General features: G+C 38.5%; 1 protein-coding gene across 1 annotated transcript in view; it reads left to right on the plus strand.

Annotated features, from left to right (window-relative positions):
• Positions 1-17,030, plus strand: part of PAPPA2 (pappalysin 2) — a 393,032-nt gene that overhangs the window by 139,410 nt on the left and 236,592 nt on the right. The window contains exons 4-6 of the mRNA XM_036756565.1: positions 7,753-8,046; positions 10,325-10,517; positions 15,141-15,262. Of these exons, the coding sequence (XP_036612460.1) occupies positions 7,753-8,046; positions 10,325-10,517; positions 15,141-15,262 (609 nt within the window). The remainder of the gene's footprint in view (positions 1-7,752; positions 8,047-10,324; positions 10,518-15,140; positions 15,263-17,030) is intronic.

The following is a 17,030-nucleotide window of genomic DNA, read 5'->3' on the forward strand; positions in this document are numbered from 1 at the left end:
CTTGTACCACTTCACACTTACCCATATATCAGTGAATTTTAACTATTCTGGTACCTAAACACATGAATCCCTTTTCATGTCCATGCTTCTGCTTATGTTCTTCCTTCTTCCTGTAAGGCCCTGCTCTTTCCTATTTATGTTCATCCAACTCTTACCCATTCTTTATGGCCCATCTCACATGTTATTTCTTCCCTGAAGTTTTGCATAATTCCCAAAGCTACAATTTATAGATTATGACCTTGCAGAATTTGAGTTGGGTTTCTAATCCTTCTTCCATGTGGCAGTCTTTCAATACTTGAAGACAGCTCTCTTGCCCCACCCAAGCCTCCTTTTGCACCTGAGCAAAACACCCAGTACCCCTTTGGACATGATCTTAAGGTCATTCATACTTTCTCTGGAATACTCTGTAGCTTATTGGTGTCCTTTCCAAAACGTGGCACGTGGGACTGAATGCTGTACTGCACATGTGACCAAAGAAGAGGAGAGAAAGGTTATCACCACCCTTCCCAAAAGTCACTATTCCTCTCCATGTGGGCTAAGGGTACATTAGGTTTCTTTGGATGCCATATCACCCTTTGGACTCATGTTGAGTTTGAAGTGCACTAAAACCCTTTCACAGGAAGTAATATCTAGCAATACCTGTCCTGCTTTTAGACAGGTTGATTTTTGGAACTCAAGTGTAAGACATTGCATTTGTTCATACTGCATTTCATTTTATTAGATTTGGCTCAAATGCTCCAGCATGTTGAGATTTTTTTTTGGATCTTGACTATGTCATCCAACCTGCTAGGCTATCACTCAAATCTTTGTGTCGTTTTGCAAATTAGAAAAGCATCCCATCTGTTACTTTATTCAAGTGGCAGCAAAAAAAAAAGTTGAATAAGATAGGTAAAGCCCAAAAGAATACTGGGTGATCTCGACTGTGCCTCACTGATACAGAGAGATGGTGAGGAAAGATATTTTTTCCCACTCTCCTGAAAGTGTAATTCTTAGCCCATGTCTCTACGTATCTCATATTCAGCCTCTCCACTAGCCAGAGCCTTTGCCCAGCCTTGATTTCCAGGCTGTCATGCACTCCCCATCCAGGGTACTAACATCACAATTCCCTTTTTCCAAGCTATCTTCCCACTGACACCAACTTTCTCCCCTACTTCCTTGATTTACCACCCAACCTGGGACTCACACCACACAAGTTGTACAGGTAATGAGAGCATTTGCTGAAGAAATCAGCAGTGATGGTGGCTTATCTCAACTATCCAGATTACTGACCACACTAATTCTTTCAGTTTCTCTTCCATATTCTCTCCCAGTCACTTCCCATTGGCCTTACATATCCATTACATCCATTAAAATCTTTCTCTGTTGTGATTCAGTTGAAAGATAACTGTATTTAGAGTGCAAGAAACTTAGCTAGAATCCTCATTCTCCCACATGCTACCTGTGTAGTCCTGGGCAAGTCATTTCTCTGGGTTTTAGTTATCTCATTGGTAAAGTGAGGGAGTTCAACTACATGGCCTTTCTGGTTCCATATTGTTTTATATCTACCATCTTATAAAAGACTTTCTCCATTGAAATAGAGATACACTATATCTACAGCATTTTCTTGGTCTACCAGTTCAGTAGCCTTATAAAAAGAAATGTCATTATTCTGGTATGATGACTGAGCCATATTCATTTTAGTGATAACCACTTCCTTTGTGGGATGTTCAGTAATAATTCCTTTGATAATATGTTCTCCAATTTTTCCAGGAATTGAAGTCAGGATCACTGGAGTATGAATTTGGAGACTATAGCCTTCCTATTTTGTGGAGAAATGGACAAATCTATCATTTTTCTGTTCTACGGCACATCTTCCATTCTTCCTGATGTTTTGAAGACAATTGACAGTTGCTCAGTGATGAACTCTGTCAGATCTTTCATTATAATGGGATGTAGTTTAATTGGTATTGGTGATTTTAACTCATCAAGGGCAGCTTGGTGATTTCTCATTCATATTGTGTATCAAGGAATCATTCCCTCATTTGAATTTCTATAACATAATTTTTATTCTCTCCATGGTTCATGTCTCATACTATCAAATATATTTTTCTACTTATTCCTGTATATTATCTCCCCATAGAACTCTGTCAGTTCCAGGAGGGCAGGGACTGTCATTCTTTATATTTCTCACAATTCTTAGCATTAATCTTTATGTACAGTATATAATAAAAGCATTTTTGAATGACTTAATAGTTTAAATATTGTGCCTATGCAAATCACTCCTGATCCAATGTATCTAGCTGTAATCTTTTTTTTGTAAACTCTAGGCTCACATTTCCTACTGCTTACTGGACATTCTATTTGGATATCCTATTGGCAAATAAACTCAATGTATGTGATCTATCCCTTCTCCAAATAACCTGTTTCACTTTAGGTCACCACAATCCCTCACCTAGGTTCACAGGAGCCATCCTTTATTCTTTCCTCTTCATATCCAGGTCTAATCAGTGGACAACTCTGGTTGTTTCTACCTGCATAGTGTCTCTTCAATTTATGCCCTTTTCTTCACTAGTTCAGACCCACATTACATCCCACCTGGACTGTGGTAACAGCCTCCTAATTTGTCTCCTGGATTCATTTCCTTCCACTTTCATCCAATCCTCAGATAGCTGTCAATATAATAGTATATTTTTATTTTAATTAGATTTTTTATCTTTAGTTTACAATCTCAGTTCCACAAGTTTTTGAGTTCCAAATTTTCTTCCCCTCCCTCCACTTCTCCCTCCCCACCAAAGACGATATGGAATCCAATATATGTTCTACATATACCTTTGCATTCAACTTATTTACATAATAGTCAAGTTGTAAAGGAGAATTATGACCAATGGAGTGAATCATAAGAAGAAACAAAACCAAAAAAAAAGGACAAGAAAAAAAGAGCAAATAGTTTGCCTTAATCTGCGTTTAGACTGTAGTTCTTTCTCTGGTTATAGATATCTCTTTCCATCATGAGTCCTTTGGAGCTGTCTTTGAACCTTGTATTGTTGAGAAGAGCCAAGTCTATCATGGTTAGTCATCACAGAAGCAATATGACTGTGGTTGTGTGCAATGTTCTCCTGATTCTGTTCCTCTCACTCAGCATCATATAATGTAGGTCTTTCCAGGTTATTATGAAGTCTGTATTTCCCCCATTTCTTACAGCACAACAGTATTCCATTACATTCATATACCACAACATGTTTAGCCATTCCTCAATTGATGGGCATCCCCTTGATGTGCAATTCTTTGCTACTACAAAAAGAGCCGCTATAAATATTTTTGCACATATGGGTCCTTTTCCCACTTGTGTGATCTCTTTGGAATACTGCCCTATAAGTGGTATTGCTGGGTCAAAGTGTATGCACATTTTTATAGCCCTTTGGGCATAGGTCTAAATTCTTCTCCAGAATAGCTGGATCTGTTCACAACTCCACCAACAATGTAACAGTGTGCCAATTTTCCCACATCCTCTCCAGCATTTATCATTTTCCTGTTTTGTCATGTTAGCCAATCTGACAGGAGAGATGTGGTACCTAAGAGTTGTTTTGCTTTGCATTTCTCTAATCAGTAGTGATTTAGAGCATTTTTTCATGTGACTACAGATATCTTTAATTTCTGCCTCTGAAAACTGCTTGTTCATATCCCTTGATCATTTCTCAATTGGGAAATGACATGTATTCCTATAAATTTGGCTCAGTTCTCTGTATGTTTTAGAGATGAGGCCTTTATCAGAGACACTGGTTGTAAAGATTTTCTCCCAATTTTCTGCTTTCTTTCAAAGTAATAGTATTAAGACAGACACCTGCACATGACACTTTCTTGTTCAAAGAATTTCAGTGGCTCTCTATTTGCTCTTGGATAAAATATAAACTCCTTAGCCTGGCATTTAACGTCCTCCACATTCTGGCTCCCACCTACCCATTCCAACCTGATTTCACATTATTCCTCTTCATACATTTTAAATTCCAGCCACTGGAGTATAAATTTTCCATCTCCCACCTCCAGGCACTTGCACAAGCCTAGAATACCCTTTTCTGCACCTCAACCTTTCAGAATATTTATTTCATATCAGATGATGTGTCCTCCACAGAGCCTTTTCTGATTAATCTATTCAGCATTCTTTCCCTTTATGAAAATTCCCATTTCACTTCATTTTATCTCGACCTATTCTTCCCTTCACTACCTTGTATTTTCATTACATCTTGTTTTTCACCAGTAGGATAAAATCTCTTTGAATATAGGAACCATTCTGCTTCTTTGTCTTTATATCCCCAATACCTAGCACAATGTCTGACTGATGCTTAACAACTTATGTTCAGTTTAGTTAAATTAACAAATGTGTTCACAAGCCAATTAAGCTCAGCCCTGTATGGCTTGACAATGATAATCATTCCAGAATTAACAGTGGGCAAGATCAAAAGAGTGTAATCTACTCAGTGCCCTAAATTTGTTCATTTATTTTAGCAAGAATCAATATACAACCAGCAGGATGCCAGGGACCATTGAAAAGTTGAGGTTATTCAAGATTACCTTAAATAGAATGAAAGAATACTAGATAGTAGAAGGTCTAGACTGCACCCTCCTTAAGACTAAGAACAATATCTTTAGTGATGATGGTGAGTAGGTAAGAATTTTATTGGTTGAATCATTGACATGAGCAATATAACTTTTTTGGTGGGCCATCCCCAAGGGAGTAAGTAGAGTTTAACACATGTTCTCCCTAGCAGCTTAATATCTATAACTTTGCTACTAGAATAAGAAGTGCAGATTCTTCCCTAAAGGTGGGAGTATTCCATTTCAGAATATCAGTAGTACAACTGAAATTAATTGATTCATCAGATGGGATGGCCAATAGAGCAATCTTTTTCTGAGGTTTTAGTATTCATTTATTATTTATTATCATTGTTTGGAGCTTTTTCATATTTTCTTGCTTTTTCAGTTCTTGCATGCATTCCTCTTTTTAGTTTTTGGGCAACAACCCTTGGTGCCTCACTCAGACTTGTTTTTGGCTTGAGAAGACTGTTTTTTTAAACTTTGTTTTTATTACAACTTTAAAATTTTTCTGAGCTATGAATGTGCCTTTCCTATCTTATCCCTCCTTCGGTGCATATATATTTTTGAGTGTGCTGTAAGATGTTCATGGTTGACTGTGTGTTTCTTCAGCGAAGAACTCACTACTTTTTAGCAGTTCAGGTTTTAGAACTATAAGCACACACAGAGTAGAGAGGTGGAGAGGTTGTGGGGGAGATTAATGTTAACATCATTAACCTGCTAAAACAGATGAAAATTGATTTTTATTGATTATGCTATGAGATCAAGAATGGGTTTAAAAATATATGTGTGTACACACATGAATACACATGTATGTGTGTGTTAATGTGTGTAAACATATATGCATATATTTACATACATACATGCAAATAAATAGATCTATAAGTATCTATATGGAGGAAGGAAGGGGGAGACAGAGACAGAGAGAGAGCGAGAGAGAGAGAGAGAGAGAGAGAGAGAGAGAGAGAGAGAGAGAGGAAAAGGAAAGGAGAGGAGAGGAGATAGTAAGCCTGTGTAGGGGACCCTGTTGTGCCAAGTGGTTCTTTATTTACTTTCGTTTCCCATGTCTTTTTCTTGTTAATGCTTGTAGATACAGAACCATTCACCAGTCATTTACTCGTCAGCTCATTGGAAGAAGGCGTAATCTCTGATGGTTGAAAACCTATATTATTCTGACTTTATGCTTCTTGATTTCCATGAATCTTTTATGACATATTCTTTTGAGAAGGTCTTAGAATTCTTTCATAGGACAATATCCTTAGACTAGCAAATAACACATTTCCAACTCAAACTATTGCTTTCAGAGGTTGACCAGAAGGCCAGTGCTCTAAGGCTCCTCTATGACCAGGTTATTGTTTCCTTTTATCTTACTCTCTTTTTGTACTACCCCTTTACTTCCCTCTGGAATATTCTATTTCTAGTATCCTTCTTTTCTGGTATATCCTCTGGTGATTACAAATCACTTGCCTCTTTCCTGCACAAATAGTAGAAATTACTAGAGGGATTTTAGAGCTTGATTGGAAACAATCAAGGTTAAATTGTCCAAAGGGCAAACTGTTTGCTGAGTGGAAAGGGAGAGAAGGCAGTTTGGTGCTAGATTTTGTAGTCAGAAGACTTAGGTTTACATCTCAGCTCTATTATTTACAAGTTGTACAACCTTGGGTAAATAACTTAGCATTTCTGGGCCTCATTTTTCTCATCTGTTTTAAGGAGCAGTTGAACTCAATGACCTTTTCAGGTATAAATCTGTGATCCTGCAGTCTGTATGCTCCTTGCCTCCCTCCCTCCTGGGGAATGGGTGGGCCTTCTTTAAAGATGAAGAACCATTTGGCTTCCAGGTTTGCCCTGCTTCTTAACGACATAGATAAGAGACAGAGAGACAAGCAGACACATAGTGACACTCGGCACTTAAAATAAGATTTGGGAAATGAAACTTGGAGAGATCAATCTGGTCCCTAAATTTGGCTCTCCTAAGACACATTTTGAGATGGTTGTTTGAAGAGTTGAAAGTCTAATTGTTTGTGGAATGTGATAATGATGATGACTGTGGTCATGGTAGTGGAAAGAGGCGATGATAAACACTCATAACATTGATTGAAATTTTCCTACTTTCAAGGAATTTCAACTTTCCATCTAGAGTATGATGATTTTTTTTTAAATTTGGGAATTGGGATGATAAGCTTACTTGTTGTTCAGTTGTTTTAGTTGTATCTGACTCTTTGTGACCTTGTATTTGGAGTTTTCTTGGCAAAGATACCAGAGTGGTTTGCCATCTCTTTCTCCAGCTCATTTTACAGATGAGAAAACTAAAGCAAACAGAGTCAAGCGACTTGTCCAGGGTCACGTATCTAGGAAGTTTTGGAGACCAGATTTGAACTCAGGAAGAGGAGTCTTCCTTACTCCAGGCCCAGTGCTCCATCCACTGCACCAGCTAGCTAACTGAAGACAAGGCTGAGACTATGTGTATTCTTCCTAGGAGTGCTCAAAGTGGTGAACGGAGGAAGGAAAATTTGGATGTTGAATTGACCTGAAAGAACAAATGTTTAGGCATCAAGACACTTGGGAGATCTTTACTCTTCTGTCTTTGTGCTGACACCGGCACCATCATTTATTACTATTTTTTAAGTTACAAGTGGCCTTGGGGGCAGGAAGATGGGCAATAATAGATTTAGAGCTGGAAGGGACCTTAGGAACCATCAAATCCAACCCTTTCATTTTACAGATGAGGAAATTGGTACACCGAGAGATTGAATGACTTGTCCAGGGTCACACAGGAAGGAAAGAGACAAACGTTTATTAAATACTATGTGCCAGACTAAGCATTTAAAAGTATGATCTCATTTGCTACTCAAAAAACCCTGGGAAGGAGGTTCCATTATTATTTCCATTTTACAGAAGAGGAAACTGAGGCAGAGGTTAAGTGACTTGCCCAAGGTCATAAACTAGTAAGTATATCAGGCCGGATTTGAATTCAAGTCTCCTTGACTCTAGGTCCAGCACTGTGCCCACTGCAATACCTAGCTGCCTCCCCACCATTGTCACTGGGGGTCATAAAAAATCTAATTATCTTTGTGAAGGCTAAAATTTAGCGGCTGAAATTTTTCAGGAAGTACTTCACACTGGGGTGGGGAGGGGACTGGTTGCTTGTTCTCTCAAGGATATATCTCAAACCTTCTCTTGCAGGTGGTGTCGTCCTCAACCCAACCTATTATGGCATGCCTGGCCATACCAACATAATGATCCATGAAGTAGGACATGTCTTGGGGCTGTATCATGTCTTCAAAGGGGTCAGTGAAAGGGAATCTTGTGATGATCCCTGCAGGGAAACTACACCAACCATGGACACAGGAGACCTTTGTGCTGACACAGCCCCCACACCCAAAAGTAAGCTGTGCCAGGACCCAGAACCTACTAATGACACCTGTGGCCAAAACCACTTCTCTGGGACACCCTTCAGTAACTACATGAGCTATACAGGTAATAGAAAATGACGAGTGCATCACCATCTTTGTTTTGTCTCATGAACATATCCTTTGGAGGGATGGAGGGGGAAGGCAGGAGGAAAAATGATTTAGAAAGGGGAAGACAGGAACAGAGGGGATGCATTTGTTTAATGTCTCCTTGAAGAACTTGAAACACTACTGGAGTGTTGCAAGATTATTTTGAGGGAAAAAAATGGAACCTCTATCCCTGCAAATCTTTCAGAAGAGTATGGATCCCTGTCTATCCAAGTCTGTTAGGCTAGGGCCTCTTGAGGACTCCCCCACATTCTGGATACAGTGATTCCATGGTCTTCAATTGGTAATCACTTATTAACTGCCTACTGTGCACAAGGCACGGGACAATGTTCATTCTCTTGAGGCATTAAGTCTAAAAAACTCAGTGGGATTTAAAGGGGGTAGGGATCCTCCTTGTACTTACTGAATCTCAAATACTACCTGTTCTTTGCGATTCACTAAGGCAGAAATGAAGACTATTCAGATCAGGTCTTGAATGTCTTTAAACGCATTTTAAAATTTATTTTCACATGCATCCATATACCAAATGCATATTTCCCCATAGTAGTTGAAGACTCATTTTTTTCACCATAAAACTGCCATCAGATCAAGAATACTGGGAAGCTAGTTCAACCAGCACTTGCTCAACCCTTACTGAGTACAAGATATTGTGCTAAGGGCTATGTGTACAAAGGCAAAAACACATAATTCTTTGTCCTTGTGGAGGTTATACTCTACCCAAGAGGGCACTCAATGTGCAGAGACAGATAAATGAAAGCTAATTTGAGGAAGGAGAAAACACTAAAGAATTTGGACATGGAGAAGTATTCAAAGAGGATGTAGCATCTGAAGTTAGCCTAAAGGATTCAGAAAGACAGAAATAGGAAAGGAACCCAGTGAGTACATTGAGGATAGACTAATTCAAGTTCCATTTGTTTCTCACAATTGGGACTGTATTTGGGTATTCCTGACTCTCAGACCAACTGTGTTCTTTAGTTTCTCTCTCACCTGATCCCCATTTCCACATTCCTGCCTCTGTTCTGCCTTAACATAACTGTTGCTGATGTTTAGTCATCATGTCTGACCCTTCCTGACCCCACGGACCATACCATCCATGGGATTTTCTTGGCAGAGGTACTGGAGTGGTTTGCCATTTCCTTCTCCAGTGGATGAAGGTCAACAGAGGTTAAGTGACTTGCCCAGGATCACACAGCTAGTAAGTGTCTGAGGCCAAATTTGAACTCAGGCCTTCCTGACTTTTGGCCCATTGTTCTATCCGTGGAACCACTAATATAACTAACTAGGAAGATTATAGTTTCTCTTGGTATTCTTCCACTGCACACACAGCCTTAGGCTAAGAATAGCCTCGAGCCCTTCCTACTGATGGCCATAGTCACCTGACCTCTGGGGTAAAGGAGGATTTGCCTGCAAAGTCTTCTATAGAAGTAGGTGGAAGGGATAGTTCTTTCTGTGAGGTCCAGGGCTCCTTTCTTAAGGGCCATCAAAACGAAACAAAAAAATAGGAATTCTTTTGTTGGTGTTTTTATTAGGTCTTAATTTTTTTTTTCCTTTGAAAAAATACTTTAACCGGACACTGGTGATGACATTTACAATCAAGCAGTTCTACAGAGAAAGACGATAACCCGATCACCTCTGTGATCCAGCAATAATTTTCTCATATAGTTCCATATTGCCAAATCATTCAGGTACAGCTAGTTAATAGATCCCACCCCACCACCCAAGCAGCAAGTCTTGGAAGCTGCCAGAAGGAGGACAGTGTCATGGCTTGAACCTCTAAGGAGAAACCCAGGAAACTGATCTGCAGGTAGGGAAAAAGCAAGAGTTTTGAAGTAAAGGACGTGTTTCAATTTTAATAACAATTCTCCTGAACTATAATAGAAGGTTCATCAGAAGTTAGCCACTTTCTCCTTCCGTTAGTATCCCTGGGACATATTTTTTGTCTCAGGTTCTTGGGACATCTCTCCTCCGACCTGTCAGATCTCTGGGCAACAAACAGGGTTTTTCTTCAGCATCACAACTGGTCACACATGGAAAAGCCACGTGCTGAAATACTGCCATCTTGTGGCCTCTTGAACATTTAGCAGTCCATTCAGACCAATTTCTGAGCCTGGGGGCATTTGAATTTTACCTTCATCTAGTGCAATCATTTGAAGATGATTCCCTACTTAACATTCCGTAGCAGCACTTTATCTTTCTCAACTTGTTTCCTTTGTCTCCCTTTTATATTTCATTCACAGATGATGACTGCACTGATCACTTCACCCCAAACCAAGTGGCCCGCATGCATTGCTATTTGGATCTGGTGTATCAGCAGTGGAGTGACAGCAAAAGACCCACCCCCATCCCAATTCCACCAATGGTCATTGGACAGACTCAAGATTCCCTCACTATTCACTGGCTGCCTCCTATTAGTGGAGTTCTGTATGAAAGGTGAGATCAGTGCTTGGGGGTGGTGTAGAGAGAGCAGTTATAAGGAGTAATAGATTTGTTTTGTTTTGCTTTGTTTTTTTTTCCTTTTCTGAGAATGGTGGGGAGTGAAGCTTTCTTGTGCGCCTGCACAGGGAAAACCCCAAATTGTACCAACGAAAAATTAATGAGTCACATAGTGAGATCCAGGATACTCTCTTGAGCCTTAATTTTGCTCCAATCCCAGATCTGACCTCGTTTAGTAAATGACTGGCCAGCCTACTACATGTGCTCATTTTTTTGGGAGGATGTCTGACGGGCATTTCTTTGAACACCCATATAGAAAATGGCACATCTGGCATGACATCTGTGGTCGTCCAGCAGTTGAGGAAGGTGTTGAGGATGAACTGGCAGGCTCTGAAGTATACTTGCCAATTGGCAGGCATTAGCCACTACCTTTTCAGTGAGGAAAGTGGCCAGCTACTACTCCAATGTCAGAGAGGAGAAAAATAGGGATCATTCCTCCTGGCTGTGCTGGTGGGATGTGTATATATTTTGCACAAAAAATTCGAGGTAGTCTCTGACAAATATTAAATTTGAAAGCACAATATGGGGTCCAGTTTTGTGCAGAATTGGGAAGTTGGTGGCTTCCTTTGGTGTTCCCAAGCTTTCTCTTCAGGACTTTGCTCCTTTTGGAGAAGCTGGATATTCCAAATTCCCACCAGGCACTTTGCTTACAATATCCTTTTTACTCTTCTCACTATGATCAAAATCCATCCTAGCATCTTTTATTTGTATTGAGGCATTAATGATTGACAATAGCTTAAAATGTGACCCCTCCCAGAATTGTTGGCATTTTGGCAGTTATCAAAGTCTTAAGGTAAAACCCAGAAACTTGACTGAGATTATTTGCCCAAGAAGTTGGGCAAAATTGGTGGTAATGGGATACTTTTGGGAACTTCCCTGAGCTACCACACCAGTGGTTTACGGCTCCCCCTAGGAGAAAAGATTGGCTTTGCTCTACCCTATAATGTGCCCAAGACCAAGCAAGGATATGATGTACCCGAACAGCATTCCTTATAGTCAAATGCTACGTGGGTTTGAGTGGGAGAGGAAAGTCAGGGAGGAAGAAAGCAATTGTGATGTAACCGAAAGTCCTAAAGGTACTTTCCCCAACTTTCTCCGGGTGACAATCACTTTGATTCCAAATTGACAGTTTCCATTTGATGCTATGACCTCATGTTTTATGCTGTTTTTATATTTTTAAAGCACTGTTTTCACATCTCTTTCATTTGATCCCCCTTACAATTCTATGAGGTGGTTAGGGAAGCTATTCTTAGTCATCAAAATAAGTGTGTGTGTGTGTGTGTGTGTGTGTATGTACTAGACTTGGAGTTAGGAAGAGCTAGGCTTAAATTCTTCCTCAGGTACTTACTAGCTATGTGACTCTGTACAAGTCACTTAACTGCCTCAGTTTCCTCATCAATAAAATAGGAATAATGATATTTACCTCACAGTGTTGTGAGAAAAATATTATCTATCCATCTATATGTATATTCACATATAATGAGACATAAGAGCTCATTAGATATAAACATGCTTTGATCATATGACTGTTAGAAATAACTGTATATACAACTGTATAGTGTATATAAGTATATACCACAACCATATAGAGTACATATAAATCTATACTAGATTCTATACAATATATAGAAACTACGAATAGTTATGTGTATATACTTTATACTAAAAACTATAAATACATTTTTATTCCATATAATGATTATATATCATATTTGTATAACTATATAAACTACATCTCTATATAATTATATAACTACTAAGTTTAGTATGTGTACTATACATAATATACTGTATATAGTATACTATGTGTATTATATATAGTTATATGTATTTATTAAATTGCATATGTATATATAAGGCTTTGCAAACTTTAAAGTATAATATAAATATCAGCTATATCTGATACCTGTGAGCTATTATGTGTCTATCTGCATTTGTATTTTGTGTGTGTGTGTGTGTGTGTATAGATAGATAGATATAGACACACACATATATGTATATATTTATATTGGTATGTGTTTATATGAAAGGATCAAATGAAATAATGCATATAAAACTTTATAACATTAAATCATTATAGAAATGACATCTACCATATACATACATGTTTTATATATGTATATATATACATATATGTCAGAAAAATGCATTTGTAGATTAAGGTAAATTAAAATTAATTTGGGGAATTTTTTTGCATAATTTTATGGTATCACTGTGGTAATCTTTTGGGGGGAAGGAAAGGGTGATGGTTATAAAACTAGAAGGAAGAATCATTGCCTAACATTTTTATGTATTACTATATGTGTGTGTCTATATATGTATATATAGACACACACACACACATATATATATATATATACATATATTTATATACGTGTACGTATATTATCTAAGCCCAGAGTTACTTAGCATATGAACAGTAAGGTTGTCACAAGCTAGTTATACATGCATCTGTCTTATGAGATAGGGTAAGGGGTATCTTTCTGCACCTGTGATTTTGTGTAGCTTGGATTGGGCAGACTGAAGAGCGAGCCCTGTGGGAACATGCACAGACCAGAATTTTACATCCGTTTACATAGCACACATAAACAATTTAATCTTTCTATTTTCTCTCCGGTACAAACCTGACGACAAACCCGACATCAGCACTGGGTTGCCACAAGCTGCTGGCTGAGGAGACAGCCATTTGCTTTCTTACGTCGCTCTAATGGGTTGTAGTTTTGAGATCTCCTGATATGTTCATTGGTTATAGACTCACGTCACATCCCCAGGAGTTTACGTGGGGCAGGCTACTGTGTTTACCATCCCTAGTTGGTATTTGGAATTCTCATGTCATAAGGGGGCCCTGTCTACGCATGCAAGCAAGAAGAAAGGCCAAATATATCCAAGAAAACATGATAAGTTCGTGGCCATTGAAAATGAGTATCAATGCCAGGAAAGTGAGGGGCCTATGGAAACCTTCACTAATTACAAAAAGAGCTGAGTACCAGAACATTAAACTGTGTATACCAACATTCCAGCAGAGTGTCAGAAATCTTCCCTTAGAGAGACGCTTTTCCCCAGAACACTAGGGAAGTGTTCTGATTTAATGCCTGTTTCCATCCCCAGCTGCACTGTGTCTGGGGAAACCGTCCAGGTTTCAGGGAATGGCCCTCAAAAGCTACTTCCCTGACCTTCAGCTACTGCTACCCTCCCCTCTCTTGGTGGCCCAGAATATGGACTTGTTAATAGACTATGCTGCTTCATTTTATTTGGTCAATGTCATTAGTAGTTGGAAGTATTTTAATATGTCAAGAGAATTCATTCAATAGATCATTGCTGAGAGGTCAGAAGTAGAAGAAGCTCTGTACTAAAAATCAAGAGGTTGGGTTCAAATCTGGCTCTCAATGAACACCATAGCCTTTCTGAGTCTCAGCTTCTTCATCTGTAAAATGGGAGAACTAATACTTGCAGATGTTCTTCATATAATCTTTGCTCTGAAGAAAACTCCATAAAAACTAGAAAGCATTACATAAATATATTATTAATTCAACAAATTTTTATTAAGCACCCATTATTTAAATGCAAGGTGCAGCAAGACAACGTATAGGGAGCTAGCTTATACATATTTGTGTCTAATGGTCAGAAGAAAAAAATAAAAATGATAAATTTATTATACATTTAAATGGAATAGCAAATTGTACATAATAGATTTGCAGTTTCATGTGCAGTCATCTTTTTATTATTCTACTATGTTATGGAAATGCTTATTTTATTTCACAAAGTAAAATAAAAGAAATAAAATTTTAAAAAAAGACAAAGGGAGACCTGGAATCAAATTCCACCTCTAGCATGTACTATTCATGTGACCTGGGGCAAGTGTCTTAATCTGTCTGTGATCCAGGAACCTCTGCAAGGTGTGTGTGTGTGTGTGTGTGGGGGGGTTATATGCCTCAATAGAGGAAGTTTTCTCCCAATTAGTTCCCTATAACAATTAAATCATCACCTCCCACCCAAAAAAGAGTATGCAAAGCATGAGTGAGGCCATAAAGGAAATACAAAGACAAAGAATATTTGCTCCTTACTTGAAGGAAGCTTACATTTAGGGAAACTGACGCAGGTTTATGAAAATTAATATGATCATCTCAGTATCAAATCATATTCTGATTTTTTTTAACATTGAGAGGAACACAAGAAGCTTTTGGACTCTGAAGCAGAGTAATAAGTGATGAAGAAATTCTCTGTTAGAAAGAAAGAAATGATAACTTTTCATGTTTTGGTGAGATTACAATACTGACTCTTCTTCTCCTGACTGCTTGGTTAGGACTGATTTCTCCTTTATGACCTTTAGATTTCTTTGTGAATATGAATCGTGCTGCTGAGAAGTCCAAACAAGGGGGAAATGAATTGGGTAATAAATGGGTCTTCCCCTTGATACTCTCAGCTATGGGTTCTCATAATTTCCTCCTTCTTTTGTCTTCCATTCTTTGAATATCCCTTCCCCTCTCTCTCTCTCTCTCTCTCTCTCTCTCTCTCTCTCTCTCTCTCTCTCTCTCTTTCTCTCTCTCTCTCTCCCCTTAGGGATGCTGGCAGTCTGTGTGGAGTGTGCACAGAAGATGGGACTTTCCGTCAGTATGTCCATTCTGCTTCTTCACGTCGTGTGTGTGACTCTTCAGGTTACTGGACTCCCGAGGAGGCAGTAGGTAAAACTGAGCAGCTTCTTACTTTTTGCCCTGTACTGGGAAATGGCAGAACCATACCACTGGTCCTTGAGATGAGCAAGACAGTAAGACATTGGGTTGGAATTAGTCTGAATTTTGGACAAAACACTTCAGCTACCTGGGCCTTTGTGAATCTAAGTGATATAAGGATGAATGAGTTGTTGAGTGTCAAATCTTTTTGGTAATTGATGGACATCTGCAACTATTTTGAGACTGGCTGTGGAGATTATTTTGATGTACTAAGTGACAGTGATGGAGGGGAAGAACAGTTCTTCTCAGTGTCTAAGAAAGGCAATGGGGTAGGAGTACCTAAAAAGTAACTTTAGGATGGGCACATAGAATTGTGTATCCATAACTGTTGGCTAAACATTGTATCATATTATATTGTTATGTTGTCGTATTATATATTGTTAATATTGTTATATAACATTTTATTTGTTCTATTATACTTTAAGAAATGTAACGCAAGACATTTTGTCCCAGATTTGTGATTTCATCAATGTAGGGAACTCCCAGTGTAGAAACTCCCTCTGAACTGAGAGATTAAGTGATTTTCCTGGGACAATGCAGATAGTATATGTCAGTGGTAAATAGTATATGTCAGTGAATGGTAGGACTTGAAATAAGGTCTTTCTGACTCCAAGGCTGGCTCTCTATCCGATATGCAACACCATAGTATACTCAGTATAATTGTTTAAATGAATGTAACTATATAATGTTTGACATAAATAATAAACATATCCATGAGACAGACTGACCCACAAAACACCGAAGCCCTACTTCTTAGTCATTTGTTTCAGGAAGGTAATGGAAAACACATTACAGGGGGACACTCATGCTGGAGGGAGTCAATGGGGATGAACTAGGTGTTCTACACTGTTCGTTCTGATCTATGGTATTTATGAGTCTATTAACTGGGAACTAGCTGTACATGAGACATAACTTCAGCCAGGCTCCCCAAAGGCTGAAAATATTTTAGCTGTCACTTTTGTGATTCCGCCTTCCCCACTTCACTCATATATATACTAGCACCCATTAGCTCAATTTACAGAGCGAATCTTTTTGTTCTTCCAAAGGAGAAAGGCCAAAAAAAAAGATTCATAAATTTTTCTTCAAATTTTTCTAAATCCTTGTCCCCAAAGGGAGATATTACTAGTGGTCTCTTTATCATCACATCATCAGTATCAGCAACAGCATTATCATCATTATTGCATTTTTATCATTCATAAAGAACCACTGTGCCATTTACTACTGGAGACAACACTGGTAGAGATTTAGTTCTCTCTTGACAGACTTGTAATCTAAAATCAGATAGAGAAAAATTGAGGCTAATATAATCGAAGAGATAAAAGTGTTCCAAAAATTGTCACTTTTTATATGCAAGAGAAAAGAACCTTGAAGAAGACCGGAGGAGGTAAAAGCCTTGATTGACTGTATACAATATTCTAAACCAGAATTTCCATTCTGAAGAATGGAAAAAGGAACATAAACTCTGCACTGGCACGGTATCTGAAAAATTTAGATTGGCATTTCATGAAAGACTATTTTTGTGTAGCAAACAGTTTGTCCTGTGCTGGTATTTTAGGACCTGTTTCATTCTCTGGCTCTTTATTTATCTCTGAATTCTTGGAAAAAAAATTTAGAGATCTTCTGAGTCTATACAGCAAGAGGTGAGAGTAAGGAAGAACTCTGAATTCTAATGCAAGCTGAGTGGTATGGGGCAAAGCATTTTAGTTTCCTAAGCCCCCCT

This window comes from Trichosurus vulpecula, chromosome 4 (genome assembly GCF_011100635.1).
Source record: "Trichosurus vulpecula isolate mTriVul1 chromosome 4, mTriVul1.pri, whole genome shotgun sequence".
In the NCBI taxonomy this organism is placed as follows: domain Eukaryota; kingdom Metazoa; phylum Chordata; class Mammalia; order Diprotodontia; family Phalangeridae; genus Trichosurus; species Trichosurus vulpecula.